The following is a 16,285-nucleotide window of genomic DNA, read 5'->3' as shown; positions in this document are numbered from 1 at the left end:
GTGCTGCACATGTGGTGGGCATGTGATGTTTCTGAGTGGTGCACTTGCTGTCTGCAGAGGCACATTGAAAAGGGTGGTGGGGCAGAATTGGAGATTGGGCCAGAAACAGCCTGTGACTGGCCTTACATGCACTCTCAAGAGAGGGAACTGACTGCCTACAGCAGGTGCACAGGTATTCAGAGGCCGTTAGAACTATATGCACAACATGCCATCTGTTCTGTTGTCATTCACACCACTTTGGAATGCTGCATGTGGCCAGTGTGCTACCTTCCTAGAGCAGCACACAGAACATTCCAGTTAAGTTCTTAGAGCTAAAGGGCTTTTGTTGTTTGAACACAGGCTAAATAATATTACCAAGGAATTATCCATGTGTGATTCAGTGCATTTTCTTCCTTATTCTGGCTCCTTTGGGACTTAGAAAAGCCACGGGATGATGAGAACAGGTCACTTCTGTGCAATGGGTGGTTAAGATGCTACCAAAAGCCATGACTGTAGTGACAGTACTGCTAAGCCTCATATCTTAAGCAGAAATGACCACAGATGCTTTTTTTTTTTTTTTTTTTCAAAATGTGCACTTGCCATGGGGGTTAGAATAGCCAGAATACTTTGCCCCAGATGTTAAAATTGTAATTCTGATCAGAGGCATCACACACAAGCCTGTTTTGTTCCAAGTACACTGCTTGAAAAGCCTTACATTTTTTATCTGTATGAATACCAATGGCAGATCAGACAGGTCTTTAAAAATATTAAGCAAAGTCAATATAAAAATGCACTTTACAGATATCACTGAAAAACTAAAGACTGACAAAAAGTATTGGTTTTACAGATTTATTTTCAAAGGGCAAAAACACTTAGACAATTTAAGTACAAGTCTAAACAGAATTACTCGGTCAATGTCAGCAGTAATGCCAAAAATGTGTTCTCCTGCCAGACACTCTTCTGTATATCCAAGGCTTCTATCTGTGGAGGAAAGGGGTCTGGAAAAGACATAGTAAGTTCAGTGTTTCTTTTGTTTTATTGTTACTAGCTTTACATGAAGATCTCTCAGGTGCTATATCCAGAATAACTGAAGTTACAAGCAACTAATACAATGTTTTATTTAAAAAGTCTTATCACTTGATTATCCTAGATAATATTTACTGGCAGGCTTCTTACCATCAAGCACTGTATTAAATGATTTACATACACCACTGAATTTTACCTTCACTAAAGTCCCAGGTCCTATCTTTATCTCCATTTTACATATGTGGAAACTGAGGCTCACAAGAGGCTAGACAGACTTACAGAATGTGGCAGAGCTGAGAATAAACAGATGTCTGATTCCAGCATATGTCATCTTGCCGATGAGGCCTCTCTGCTTAACAGTGAACAGCCAGGCTATCCTAACTTCCTGGATAGCAGGCTGGTCTGGACTAGGGAGACAGAGGGAGGGAGTGGTCTCTGCTTCTGGGTTAATTTGAGCAGTATTTTCTATAAGACTGCTTTTAGGAGAGCTAGCACCCAAGGGAATCTGTCCAGGAATGAACTTCTCTCAACCCTCCTGGAGGATTACGGATGATCATTAAGGCTGGCCCTCTTGCAGTGGCAGATAACCAGAGGGGCCTGCATGTTATAACCAGTGAAAATGTCAAGCATTTCCATTTTCCATTTTTTCCTGAGTCTTACTGAAGAAACCCAGAGGGATTAATTCTATGGTAGAATATCAATTAAGTCAAATTATTTACCTGATACTTTATTCATACACATCCTTCTTATCTGCAATGTAATCTACAATTTCTTGTGGACACATCAACTTCTCCGCATCTATATCAGGAATTTCAAACCCTAAAAATAAAGTTTACAGCAGTGCATGAGTGTAGAAAAGGAGATTACCTTTAGAGTTGAAAGCACTAGCACTGCTGTAACACCCACAAGTGCACCAAGTGTCCAGCAACCAACTCCATTTCTGTTGTGAGTCAGTGATGTTCTAGACAATGTGTATATCATATTGGGTATAATGGCTGGCTCTTTTTAAGGGTGTGTGCATGTGAGTGTGTGTGTGTTTCACATAATAGAAAATGCACCCATTTAAAGTAAAATCCAATGGTTTTTAGTATTGTCACAAGGTTTTGCAACCATCACCATTATACAATTGTAGAATATTTCATTTTCCCAAAAGAAGTCCTGTACCAACCCTACCCCAATGGATACCATGTCTCTAGTTAGCATAATCTGTGAGGGATTCTAACTAAGTTCTGCTCTGTAGGATGGCACAGAAGTCCCTTGGCTTCCATTCAGGCAATTCACCTCCAAAATTAGTTGTGGAGCCTTGAATGGTCTCATTTGCACAACTAACTGTCCCAAACCAGAATAACTTGTAGTGTGCACAGAGGCATTCCAGGAAACCAAGGTATGTGTGTGGGGGGCTTACTGTTTGTATATATATATTTGATTCAAATCCCAGTTCAGACTCCCAACATTCCTTTCACTTTAATCCACCCAAATCAAGAATCACAGTTTGGAGATCCAAGACCCAGCCTGTGTGTGTTACCAAATTCATCCTCCATGGCCATGATAATCTCCACTTGGTCCAAACTGTCTAAGCCCAGGTCTTTCATGAAATGGGAATTTACTGAGAGCTGCAAGAAAGGGATATGAAACACAAAATTCAGGCTGTGAGAACTTTTCCTTTGCAAGACAACCTAGTGGTACAATGTTAATCATTATATGGAAATTCTGTTTTTAAATAGGAGGAGCCGTAACTCACATTATATACATTTAATGTGCGCTGGCATGGACTGAGTGTGCTTTACGCGTCAGCTGATTTCACCTTGTTTTGAAGTGGTTAACAATATGTACAAAGCTGATGATAGATTTCAAGTTTCTATTATATCAAGATCTTTGATCACTGCTCTGAACGACATTTGAGAGTTTGGTTTTTCTTGCTGCCTTATTAACAACTGGAACTACACCTTAAAAATGACATTCCTTCCCCTCAAGAATAAATAGTAGACAGTGTTTATCATCACCTGCCTTTTAGACTTCAAGCTTACCACAAAGAATTCTTCAAAAACCCACATCCAAATAGCCTTGGGGGTGTCATGTCATGTACATGGAGACTACAGTGAATAATACTGTCTTGCATATTTGAAAGCTGCTAAGAGAGTAGATCTTAAAAGGCCTCATCTCAGGAAAAAACTTTTGTAACATGTGGTGACAGATGTTAACTTGGCCTATTATGGTGGTTAATTCACAATATATACAAATACCTGAAATTAATTTAATGTTATGTGTCAATTAAACCTCAAAAAAAAAAAAAATCACCTCTATCATACTCATAGAATAGATTTAATTATTAAAGGAGGATTTTTTAATGTGTTACTATTAGAAAAATTCCACGGGTTAAGAAAGGTGCAAAATAGTGTTTACAGTACGCTACCACTGTTTTTTTTAAAAGGGTGGGAGGTACAGATCACACAGCACATATACATACATGTATGTGTACTTCCTTGCACATGCACTGAGTACCTCTGTAAAGATGCACGAGCTGTTTTCGCTGCTGCTTCCCAGAGAGAAACCTCTGGCTGGAAGCAGAGAGACTTTTTACAGAATGTCCTTTTGGACCATTTGAATTTTGTATCATGTGATTAAATACTCATTTAAAGAAAAAAACATTTAAACCACATCAGTTACCTTCTCTGGGTCAATCTTGTCATACAGTTTCAAGACGTAAAGAACACGGTCCTTTATGCCCTCTAACGTCAGAGGGGGTGCATCACTATATGGGCGGCATAGCTGTGTAACCCTGCCTGGTACCTAGGGCAAGGGCAGAAGGGAAATGTTGAACCTAGAATGCCTCCAAGTAAACATACTTGTCTGTATTAGGTATCTTTCGCAAAGCTTTAGGGCTCTAGAGAACCCCCTCATCTGATTGTGATTGTACCTTTTGGGCCACTCTGGTTCACTGCTGGAGTCTTGGAAGCCCTAGCAATTCTGAAGCATAAACATGGGCCTCCTTTCTTCTCAGACTTTGGGCATTCATTTCGCTCTGTGAGACTGAAATTGTCCAAGGTGTGCAGAAGAGCCTAAGTCTCCGCATGTCATCTGCAGCAGCCATTGCCACAGTTAAGTGCCTGTCACCTCTAATGGGCACATCCAAGTCAAAGTAACCCATGTGGAAAAAGCTGTCATGATAAACTGAGGCAGCTCACACCAAGGACCATAGACCACAGTAGGCTACCAACCTAAAGGAGAGCAAGAGGGAACCTGACAGTTGTCACAATCCAGTTTATTTCCCTTCAGGGTCCAAGCCTTATTGCCACCAGCCAAACCATGAGCCTTTCTGATCTCTGCCATGATGGAGGATCATCTCAAATATCTGATATTCACCTGTTAATATTCAACTGAGTACTAGGGTCTTGACTCCTTCACCAAATGTGAAAAGGGTTCCATCTCATAGGTCAGGGGACTTAAAGCTGTGGAGGGTACCACACAGAACAAGAGAAAACAAAACAGCAGTCAGATAGTTTTGCTCACTATGGAAGTCCCTAATCTGAACTGGTTTGTTTGCCTTCTAAAATTGATTTTAATGCTGTGGTTTGTTCTTACGGTATTTCCCATAGAAAATAGGTTTTGCCAGTTGGAGCTCAAGTGCCTGAGACTCACAAAGGTCCATGAAAAACTGTAATTAAACACACTACCAAATGAACCAAACCTGTACACACCTCTGTGTAAGCACTATCTTGCAAAGAAACCCCAACCAAACAAAAACCCAGGCTTTGAAGTTAGGTTTAGTCAGCAAGCGAGGAGATCAGAAGAGTTTTACAAATGTTCTGAAAAATATTTCTGGGTACTTCTGGAGGTTTGGAGCACTTGCTCTTTTCTGCCTAAATTTATGGTGTCTTTTCCCTTCCAATGACAGCATAGTTTAAGGTGACTTCTGATGTGGGAATGTCACCAGGCCTTATCAATGACAAGAAGGTTTCCAAGCCACAGATAAAATGAAGTAGCAGAAAGGACTAAAGAGAAATCGGGAAGAGGAATGAGCAGTGGTAATAACAGACAAGAACTTGAGGAAGGATATAGTGGAGGCCTCATCTGTGCATATCAAGAAGTCATGGGAGGTGGAATCACTGCTGAGAAGGACAGAAAGGGGAGGCTGATGTGTGCACAGGAGAAAGAGGCTACTGAGGATGTTTCTACACAGCTACCCATCTGGCCCACTAGGGGTCAGCATCAAGTGCCTGCAGAGTCCAGATGGGCACCATGTGATTAAATGAAATTAAAGGGGTCTCCACCTGGAGGCCACTGGTCAAGGTAAAGTAGACGGCTGCAGTGGGCTCAGCAGAGGTAGGAGGGTGAGAGCTCAGAGACTGGAATGAGACTGCCTCATTTGTACCCTTACCTGTAAAATGGGGATAAACAAGAAAGCCAAGCCTGCAGGGCTGCTGTGAGGCATAAGCAAGGGGAAGAGCTTAGAACATGGCCGGGCACAAGCACAGGGTGTTCTGCGGGGCTATCCAGCAGGACCTGGGGGAGGATGACACTCGGCCAGGTTGAGGCTTTGGGGTGGCGTAGCCAAGGGGTTTACTCCTGCCTCTTTCCTGTTGGATCTCCGCCATTTAAAAAAAATAAAAAAGATCCATGTGTTAATTGTTCTTCCCCAAGATGTACACCAAAAAATCCTATTTAATAGAAACCTCCTACAAACATGAGAGAAGGCATTGTTTGCAGGAAAAGAGTGACTACCGTCTGGGTTAGTAGAAACTAATCAAACCTGGTTAGTTTCCATTAGAACACATCTTCTCTCCAATGGGGCATATCTCTGACTGAGGGAAACTCAGAAGGAACCTAAGGAGATGGCCTTAAAGGCCATCCCTACAAACTGCCCCCCCCCCCTACACAGTTCTACCCAGGTAGCACAGGCATCTCAAACTTCACTGTTTGGACATGAACTCCTTACCCATCTCTCTGCAAAATGGCTGCTCATGGACCTCTATTTCTCTTCCACCACCTAGGGCTCTAGCCAGAAACCTCAGGGCCAATCTCCACTCCTCCACTGTCTCCCTGTCGGGTCACTGGGTCACTCAGCATACCTGGCTTAGAGGAAAGGGCTCATTCCTTCAACCTTGTTTAACATTCACTCCTTGACCTAGGCAGAGAACAATCACACATCTCAGTGAGCATATAGCAGCACCCTTCACAATATGCCTGCTGTCTTCCACAGGCACCCTGCAGGTCAGCCGTAAGTGCGTGCCAGGCTCTTCTTGGCCTTTGCACGTGGCACTGTGCCCTGTCCTGACTGCTGGAAAAACTGCTGCCTTCAAGACCGTACTCTTTGGTGGTTACTTTAGTCCCTCTTCTTGCTTCTGCACTGTATACACTCCTGGCCTCACACATCACAGTGCCTTGCCTTTACTTACATGACTGGTGTGCCATGCACTGTGCTATGGGCTGAACAACAAAGAAAGACATGACCACTATTCTCAAAGAAGCTACAGTCTAATGGAAAAGATCATCCCAAACAGATCGTTTTGGCTATAATAAAATGAGATGAGCCATAACAAAGGTATTGGTCAGTAGGCTGCTTCAGTAACGAAAGTTGTCATCCAACCCTTCAGAGGCAGGGAAGGAGACTTGCAGTTAACCAGGAAAAGGGCAGGGATAGGTTATTCAAGAAGGAGAGGGCAGGCCAAGAAAAGGAAAGGAGGCACAAAAGTGTAGTGTGTCTGCATGGGAAGAAACTAGTTCATGTTGCTGGAGAGTTAAGGGCAAGGTGTCACACCGACACAGGCTCCAATGCTGAAGAGGCGGGGCCTGGGCTGCAGACCTCATGTAAGACAGAATAGGTTTGTTTTACTGGGGGATGATGGGAACAAATCACAGCCTGGAGTCCATCACTGTCATGTATGTCATCTGGTCTGGTACCAAGAACAGGCAGCCTTCCCTGCACCAGTGCTTTGTCTTCATCTAGATACCACCTCCCATAGAACTTGAAATTCTCTTTGTGTTCTGGCTGCCAGACAGTTTAGATTCAGGGCCTGCTAGTAGGGTCAAGTATCAGATTTCTGGGCTCCATTTTAGACCACTACCCTTGTTTTTCTTACCTCCTATTTTTAGTCTTACCTTTCTTTACCCAAGAAAGCTGCTTTAGCTTTGCTTTTTTTTTAATAAAGGATATAAATGAGTAACTGGTTGCTCTGAGATCAGTATGGTAGACAAATTTTGAGGAGGGAAAACCAAAAGCAAGGAATGGGTGGGATGAGCACTTGTCCACATGAGATGAACATAGACTGGAGGAGGAGGTTTGGGGTGACTGGCACACAGCCAATAACAGATGCCAACAGAGTGAAGAGACAGTCCAGGGAGAATGTGTGGTAAGAGATCTCTAAAGTTTATCAACAATTAAGGATTAGGCTAGGCAGAGAAAGTGCCCACTGGGTATAAGAGCGAAAGGGGACAAGCCAAGAAAAAAATGTCAGAACACCTAGGGAAAACAAAGAAGCAGGGACTGACCAAGCGAGTTTAATGTATAGGCCCCTCAACAGGCTAGCATAAGACCTAGCAGGCATACATCTGCCCCTCACTATATTTGAACAAGTATTTACTCTCCACTTCAATTCACAAAGGATATAAGGTGGCTGAATGGGAGCACTCAGTCAAAACCACTTTGTAAATATAAATAAGACAGTTCCTCTGCTGTATGTATACACCAAGCGGAAGTAGTGGTACATCTTCGGGTACCCTGCTATTAAAGGCACAATACAAGGACCACCAGCAGCAGGACCTGCTGCAAGTCCTTTGAAAATGAAGATTCTTGGTTCCTTACCAGAATCTATATTTTAACCCAAGTGATCTGTATGCACAATGAAGTTTGAGTATCAGTGCTCTAAGAACAGGGACAATTGTTTTGCCTCTTAGCTGAATGCTAAAGTTAGTCTCAGGAACAAAAACACTCAGCAACTCCACATACTGCCATTCTATCCCTGAACTTTAGGATGACACTTTAATCTCTGATTCAGGCAATAAAACAGTGTCCTATGAATGAATCCATAACAGTGTCAGTAAACCTCAAAACTGGCTGCACAAAAGGATCACGGCAACTTTTAAAAAGACACTCAGGCCCCACCTCTATAGATTCTGCGTGATTTTGCCCCAGGAATCCTTACTTTTTATTTTAACATCTTAGTCAAGGTTGAAACCACTATTACAATGAAGTTCAGATTGAAAAGGGGTTTCTCAACTTGACCTTGAGAGTCTATCCTACCTTAAGACAGTAGTTCTTAATCTTGGTACACTTCAGAGTCACTTGGGGAATTTAAAAACCCACTCCAGGGCCTCATTCCAGAGAGTAAATAAGAATTGGGGGGCAAGGGATTTTTCTTTCTCTTTTAAGCTACCCAGGTAACCTGAATGTGCAGCTAGAGTTTAAAATCACTGCCCTAAGGAGAGTTTCAGCTTCATAAAGATTTCATCAGATTAAAGAAGGGCTAGAAATACCAATAGTTTCCTATCATGATTTCCAGGAGGTTCAGAAGCAGGCAAAAGGTGCCACAGGGAGAAACTCAGGGAGATAACTGCTCTGGAGAAGGCGGTGGGCCAGCGTGGCCTCCTTCCTGCACCCTGTCACTGGTTTTCCCCTAGAAAGCGACCGCGGTCTTTACCATTACCGCTTAGGGCCAATGCCGACCAATAATGTTCTAAGAGTTCACCAAGCACCGCCCTAGGTGTTTTACCTGCCTTAACTCCTCTAATCCTCGACGCAACTGCACAGAGTAGAGACCAATACCACTGTTTTAAGTTCAGACAGGCTCAGCGAGGCCACTACTAGTCCGAAGTGCCGTGACAGCCGGTATTCGAACCCGAGGGTATCATTAGGTCGCACAGCCTCCGAGCAAGGTCAGCCGAGCACCGTTAGGAAAGGGAAGGGGGAGCGAGCCAGTCGTCCCCGGTCATACCGCCTCCGACTGGCGCGGCCCTACGACCTGAACCCCTCCCCTCCCGCGGGCCCGACCCCTGATCCCTGTCAAGCCCCAGTAAAGTCATCGCGAGTCACCTGCACGAGCGCCAGGGCCGGAGCCCCGGGCCTCATCTGGGTCCCCGCGGGGCACAGCCAGATGCTGAGCGGCCGGGAGGCGGTCAGCGTGGGAACCCGGGACAACGACCCCAAGGCCGCGGGCAGTCGGCGGACACAGGAGCAAAGGACACGAGCCGCCATGGCCACGCCGACCCAGGCTGCACTGCGCGGACCCCGCAGGTCTAGTTTCCAATCCGGTTCGGCGGCGGCGACGTATAGAGCGGCGCTGCCGAGCCCCACTCAGCGGTGGCGGCCCCTGGCGGCTCCTGCAGGCACTGCGCAATCGGGGGCGCGGTCCCGCTCTTCTCCTCTGGCCCATACTCCCTAAACACTAATCATGGACACGAGAAATAAACTTTTCACTTATTCTCCAAAGTTCTGAAACACATTTATTTGAAAGGTTCCATGCCGAGTGTCTTCCACAGGAATTAAAAGTATTTAACATGTCTAAACTCAGTATAAAATAAGAATGTGAAAATATGAGTCAGTGCCCTGGCTGGTGTTGCTCAGTGGATTGAGTGCCTGCCTGTGAACCGAATGGTCGCTGGTTCAATTCCCGGTGTGGGCACATGCCTGGGTTCTGGGCCAGGTCCCCGGTTGGGAGTGTGCAAGAGGCAATCAACCAGTGGGTGTATCTCTCAACACATTGATGTCTCTCTTCCTGTATTTCTCCCTTCTTTCCCTTCTCTCTAAAAATTTTAAAAATGTTTAAAAAAGGAAATGAGTCGATTTAAGTATGTAAGACTAATAAGCATGAGAATTACAATAAAACCATATACATGTTTTAAACTTAACTGTACAATAACATAGCTCACAAAAATGGAACGGTTTGTCGGGGAAGTTTTACTGCTAATTTGCTCACATTGCTTAGCAGGGAGCCCAAGGATACTGAAATCCATATATAAGACTCCAAACTTTGAATACTGCCTGGATGGACAATCCAACAATGCCTTTGGTTTTAATATTTTATTTTTGTTAAATTTAAGTAAAATAGTGTAATGCTTTTCATTTAAAATAGAATGCATAGTATGATCCCACGGCTGTAAAATTTCTGTTTCCACTAAACAATTGAGTTTCTGTTATGTGCTAGTTGTTGAGGATACAGCAGTGAGCAAGCCAGACAGGCAGTCTATTCCCATATTTACTTTCTGGAGAGAAGACAGACAATAAACAAAAATACCCCCCCCCCAAAAGAAACCTCCAGGAAATAGTGATAAATACAATGAAGAACAATAAAGCAGGGAAAGTAATAGTGAGGGAGTATAGGAGGTAAGTTATTTTAGGTACAGTGGTCCCTGAAGGCCTCTCAGGAGGTATATTTGATTTAATCAAGAGGGGAGACAACCTCAGGAGTCATCCTGCTGTTGGTGATGTCGCTCAGTCTCTATGGCAGTGCTAGCAGTTGACACCAGGCTTCTCCTGCACCCCAGATTTAATCATCACCATTTCACTGCCTATTAAGCAATTGGAAGAGCAATTGTACCACCTCTTTGGAATGATCAGTGAATAAATGGCCAAGCTCCATCTTGAGTGGTAGCCTCCCATTTCTGCAGAAAACTGACTGGCACCAAAAATCTGAATGGAGACCAAGGATCAGGGACCATAATATCTGTATAAATCACAATGACACATCACTCTCTGATTATGACTTCCCAGTCACACTTTGGACAGAACCATGGGACACCCACAACAGTGACTATAGCATTAACAGAAGAGGGAGAACTCAGAGAACCTGGTAGCCTACTAAGCCCACACTTGAGACCCTCTCTTCCCATGACCTATCTATATTTCTGTGTTCCATTTAATCTTTTTGGTCAAACATCATAAATCACCTCTTATTTAAATTACGTACGTTGAGCTACTTTTCCCTTCAGCAAGCAAAGAGAAAATGTCAGTCAACATGGTTTGAGGTAGAAGGTTCAATATTTAGACTGAGATCAAGTCCTTAATAGCTGGGAAGACTTAAGAGAAGACATTAGTGCTTCTCAGTAGCACCCCCATCAAAGGATATATATGCATAAACTATGTCAGCTTCCTGCACATATCACCCCATCAACCCAGTAGTTATCCTTCTCTCCTTCCAGCCCATTTGCACTATTGTCTCATATCCTCCTGTTCCCCTGGGACCACATAACCCAGTTCTCTCTTCTCCTTTACATCTTCATCCTTTCTTCTCTCCTTTGGGCCCATAAACATGCCAAAGTTTCTCCTGGCCTAAAAACAAGGTCAGAGGCTTCACCCACTGACATTCATCTCTCTCTAATACTACCATTCCTGCTTCCTTTCATAGTCAAACTTCTTGAAAAATAAATACTTTGTCTTTTAATCCTCACTTCCTTTTCCCTCTTCAATACACTCAAGATTTTCCTTGACCTCTCCACTTGCTCAACCACTGAAGCTTTTCATAAAGCTATTACATCTTAAATTGCTAAGTCCAATAGATATAACCTTTCTGAACATTCCTGTTCTGCCTTTTTCATGGCTCTATCTCCTTCATTCATCATTTAAACATTGGTCCTCAGGGCTCTGTCCTTAACCCACTCTTGACTTTAAAAATACAAATTTTCAGAATTGTTTCACTCCAGAGGTTTTAATTCCCACTGGCATCCAGCCCTGGCCTCTTCTGAGAGCTTCACAGCCCTATGTCAATTGTCTATTACCAGATGATCTATAGACACTCAAATGAGTTATCATCCCCCCTGTGTGTTCTCTATTTGCATTGCTGACACCATTGCCCGCTAAACCAGAAATGTAAGACTCCTTCATCTTCTACCTAATCCTGCACTCACTCAGCCCTGCTTTTTCCTCCTAAATCTCCCCTCACCTCCAGAATAAAGCCCAGTTTTATTAACATGTGTCATAAGCTCCCTGGCTACTGGCTACCTCTAGCTTCCTGTCTCCAGTCCCCAGAGCATAGTTCTCTAGTACCGAGGTGTTTGGGGTTCACACCATACTGTCCTTTCTGCCTGGAATATCCTTTGCTCGTGTGCTGACTTATCCTGCAAGACTCAGCTATGTTGTCACCTTTAACAAAGCTTTTCTTGAACCCTGATGTTCTAACTGCCCATCCTTTGAGCTTCCATAGCAGCACTGTGAACACACCCTTTAAATATGTCTTTAATTTATTGCTTTACACATGGTCTCCCTCATCAGACTGTGTATTTCTGAATAGCAGTGGCCTCTTGGCAATCATCTTCACACCCACTATGTAATGTGCTCAGTGTTTGTTCAACATTACTGAACTGGAATTATTGCTTAGCTCTACTCAATTTCCTTAACTTTTTTTTTTTTTTTAAGATTCCCTCTTTATCTTTAATTTTTGACAATTTGATTATAATGTGTCTTGGAGTGGTTCTCCCTGGGTCCAGTTTTTCTGGAACTCTCTGTGCTTCCTGGACCTGTAAGTCTATTTCCTTCCACAAGTTCAGGAAGTTCTGCTTCATTATTTTTTTGCATAATTTTTCAATTTCTAGTTCTTCTTCTTCGCCCTCTGGCAATCATATAATCTGAATGTTCGATCTCTTATAGCTGTCCCAGAGGTTTCTAATCCTCTCCTCACTTTCCTTACTTTTTGTTTCCTCTTTCTGCACTGGTTGACTATTCCTTCTCTATGTTCTGATTTGTTGATTTGATCTCTGGATTTTATTTCCTCACCATTAGTCTCGTATGTGTTTTCATTTATTTCAGTATGAGTGGCTTTCTTTCCTTCCCTGTCCTGTTCCAAATCTTTTGTTAATTCTGTAAGCCACCTTATAACAATAGCTCTGAACTGAGCCTCTGAAAGGTTTCTTATTTATTCATCTATCAGGTTCTTCATCTGCTGCCCGGTGAGCTGCGTCACTGGGATTTCAATCGTTGTCCCCTTCATTTTGACAGATTTGTGTTTTGCTTTGCTTCCTGGGCAGGCTGTAGGGGGTGGAGCTCCATGTACTCATTACTACCGGGCAACCAGCAGCAATCCGCAACATTTTTCGCCATGCTGTGGCGCTTTGTGTGGGGGCGGGGGTCCAAGATGGATTCCTGTCATTATTCTCTGCTGGGAGACCGGGATCCGTCCTCCTGCCCTCTGGGCCTCTCTGTCCGAGGCAATGAGGGGGTTGCCTTTCCCAGTGTTGGGGTCGCCAGCTGCCGGGACTCGACTGCAGCCGGGATTGCTCCCCCTGCCGCTCTCCCCGCTGCTACCACAAACAGCCTCATCCGACATTTCCATTCCGGTTCCGATTTCACCCCTACTACCTGTCCAGGCAAGCACAGCTGGTTTATAACTTCATATGTTGGGCTTCCATGTAGTTTTATTTTCTGGAATTTCTGGTTATCTTTTGTTTTGAGGTAGTTGTATTCCTTTCTAGTTGTAGAGGGAGACCAAACGTGTCCGTCTAAGCCTCCCTCTGGGCCGGAAGTCCTCAATTTCCTTAACTCTTAAATCAACATCATTTATGTTTCTCAGCATTTTTGAGTCAATTAAATTTGTGAAAGGCAGCCTATTATCTCTTATGTGAAGTTAAGATCTCACTTGTGGGAACAGAATTAGTATAGGAGAGAAAGTTAAATCTTTTACACAAACATATCAAAGGGTAGTAAGTTAGCAAAAACCAGTCGTCGTCGTCGGCAGCCGTCCGTCTCGAGAGACGATGGCGTAGCTTCTTGAGAGTCTATCTGCACCGCCGAGAATGGCTGTGCAGTCCGATTCGGGAGTGACAATCCCTGCCGCACTTGGTACAGGTGAAGGCAGATGGCCGTTGTTGCTGCTGTTGACGCTGCTTCCGCCTCGATCTTTTCTGGACCGCCTCCTCGTTGCGCGCAGCCTCCGCGCGCGACGTACCTTGCCTGACCGCGAGCCTCCAGGCTAGGCGGTCGTCTGCTTGAACTTCCCATGTGTTGAGATTGATGGAGCATTGTGTCATGTCCTTTTTGCAGATGTCTTTGAACCGCAGTTTTGGGCGCCCTGTCATCCTCTGGCCTTCTGCTAGCTCGCCGTAGAGGAGGTCTTTGGGGATACGGCCTGCATCCATTCTTTTGACATGGCCGAGCCACCTGAGGCGTCTCTCGCTAAGAACTGCATGCAAACTGCTCATATTGGCTCGCTTCAGCACCTCGGTGTTGGGGACCTTATCCTGCCAGGCGACATGCAGGACGCGTCGCAGGCACCTCATGTGGAAGCTGTTGAGTTTCCTTTCGTGCCTTGCGTAGGTGGTCCACGTCTCGCTGCCATAGAGGAGAGTGCTGAGTACGCAGGCTTGGTAGATGCGCAGTCTGGTTTTCTCAGTGAGGCTGGAATTGTTCCACGCTCGCCGGTTCAGTCTGGCCATAACTGTGGCTGCCCTGGCGATTCTCCGGTTGACCTCCAAGTCGACTGACAGAGAGCTCGAGATGGTGGACCCGAGGTAAGTGAAGTCGTTGACAACCTCCAGGGTGTATCCGTCGATGGTGATGCATGGGGGAGTCCCCGTGCCTTGAGCCATAACGTTCGTCTTCGTCAGGCTGATGGCTAGTCCGAACTCCTTGCATGCGTGGGAAAGGCAAGTGACTAGCTGCTGGAGTCCCTCTTCGGAGTGTGATGTCAAAGCTGCGTCGTTGGCGAAGAGCATCTCACGGATGAGCACCTCTTTGACTTTGGTCTTGGCTCGTAGACGGGCCAGGTTGTAGAGCTTGCCATCGGATCTGGTGTGAATGAAGACACCCTCGCTGCAGTCCTTAAAGGCGTATTGGAGGAGCATGGAGAAGAAGATTCCGAACAGCGTAGGCGCGAGGACGCAGCCCTGCTTTACTCCGCTGCTGACTGGGAAGGCCTCAGAGGTTGCGCCGTTGTAGGACACCGTGCTGTGCATGTTGTCGTGAAAGGACAAAACCAGTAACACCATAAAAATGTATCTTTTTTGAAAAAAAATTTTATATTTATTTGTTATTTATTTATTTATTTTAGAGAGAGGGGAAAGGAAAGAGGAAAAGAAACATCACTGTGTGGTTGCCTCTCACTCACGCCCCCAACTGGGGACCTGATGTGCAACCTAGTCATGTGCCCTGACTGGGAATCGAACCAGCGACACTTGGCTCGCATGCCGACGCTCAATCCACTGAACCACAGCAGCCAGGGCTAAAAGATTTTATTTTTTTAAAGAGTGGAGAAGGGGGTGTAGGAGAGGGAGCGAAACATTTATTGGTCACCCGCCCCTCAAGACCTGGCCTGCAACCCAAGCATGTGCCATGACTGGGAATCGAACCAGTGAACTTGTGGTTTGCAGCCCAGCGCTGAACACACTGAGCTATATCAGCCAGGGAATTAAAAGGTATCTTTAAAAAAGAAGTAACAGAGCCCTGGCTGGGTAGCTAGGTTGGTTGGAACATCGTGCCGTACACCAAAAGGTTGCGGGTTTGATTCCCAGTCAGGGCACATACCTACATCACAGGTTCACTCCCCAGCCAGAGCCCATACAGGAGGCAACCAATCGATGCCGCCCCCCACACCAACCCTGCCGTCTCTCTCTCTCTAAAATCAATAAACATATTCATGGGTGAGGATTAACAAAAATAAAGAAGTAACAGATCGTGAATATATACTTCCAATAAGCATGTTTTGCAAATAAATACTTAGAGCTTGGGACAAAATTTCCAGTGATACCACCAGATTAGGACCTTAAAAACTTCTGTCTCGCAAATCACTCAGGTCAAAGTGAAGATGATGTACCCAGTACAGCTGTGCTGTTGCCTCAAAGCGACTGCAGTGATAACACAGGCACTTGTATCATGGATGCATGTGAGAATAAAAAACAACTATTTCTAAATTAACATTTCAATATATCTTGTATTACTTTTAGTAGGTATGTAGAAATCAAGTATTACAAATGGCATAAAAATATATTGCATGGTAGTTTAGTAAGTTAACTGCAATTTACTCTTACTACGCAATCATTATTGCCTATTTTAGTTGTAAAATAATTGTTTCTGAAAATGATCTTTTAAAAAAGAATGTTTTACTCATTATGCTGTTAGTTGTCCCAATTTCTTTTCCCTTTGTTCCCCTCCACCCAGTGATCCCCACTCCCTCCAGTTGTCCCTCCCCTTAGTCCATGCCCATTGGTTGTGCATATAGTTCTCAACATCCTCCTGTCTACTCCATTCCCTCCTACTATGCTTAATTCCTGCATCATCTCACTCCCTTTTACCCCTTCCCCATCCCCACTGACCTCCCCCCAGTATGTTCCCCATACCTATAATTCTTTTTCCACTCTC

General features: G+C 44.5%; 2 protein-coding genes across 2 annotated transcripts in view; one reads left to right on the top strand and one right to left on the bottom strand.

Annotated features, from left to right (window-relative positions):
- Positions 1-16,285, top strand: part of UBFD1 (ubiquitin family domain containing 1) — a 43,741-nt gene that overhangs the window by 20,182 nt on the left and 7,274 nt on the right. The window lies entirely within an intron of this gene.
- Positions 815-9,236, bottom strand: NDUFAB1 (NADH:ubiquinone oxidoreductase subunit AB1). Its single transcript, XM_090277737.1, has 5 exons — positions 9,035-9,236; positions 3,673-3,795; positions 2,531-2,618; positions 1,725-1,824; positions 815-977 (listed from the first exon to the last, which is right to left on the bottom strand). Exons 1-4 carry the CDS (start codon positions 9,194-9,196, stop codon positions 1,733-1,735), a joined length of 465 nt encoding a protein of 154 aa, XP_090133863.1. The 5' UTR covers positions 9,197-9,236; the 3' UTR covers positions 815-977; positions 1,725-1,732.

The sequence above is a fragment of the Furipterus horrens genome, unplaced genomic scaffold (assembly GCF_987537825.1).
Source record: "Furipterus horrens unplaced genomic scaffold, mFurHor1.1.pri manual_scaffold_5, whole genome shotgun sequence".
Taxonomy (NCBI): domain Eukaryota; kingdom Metazoa; phylum Chordata; class Mammalia; order Chiroptera; family Furipteridae; genus Furipterus; species Furipterus horrens.
This window is presented reverse-complemented; position numbering and strand designations above follow the sequence as displayed.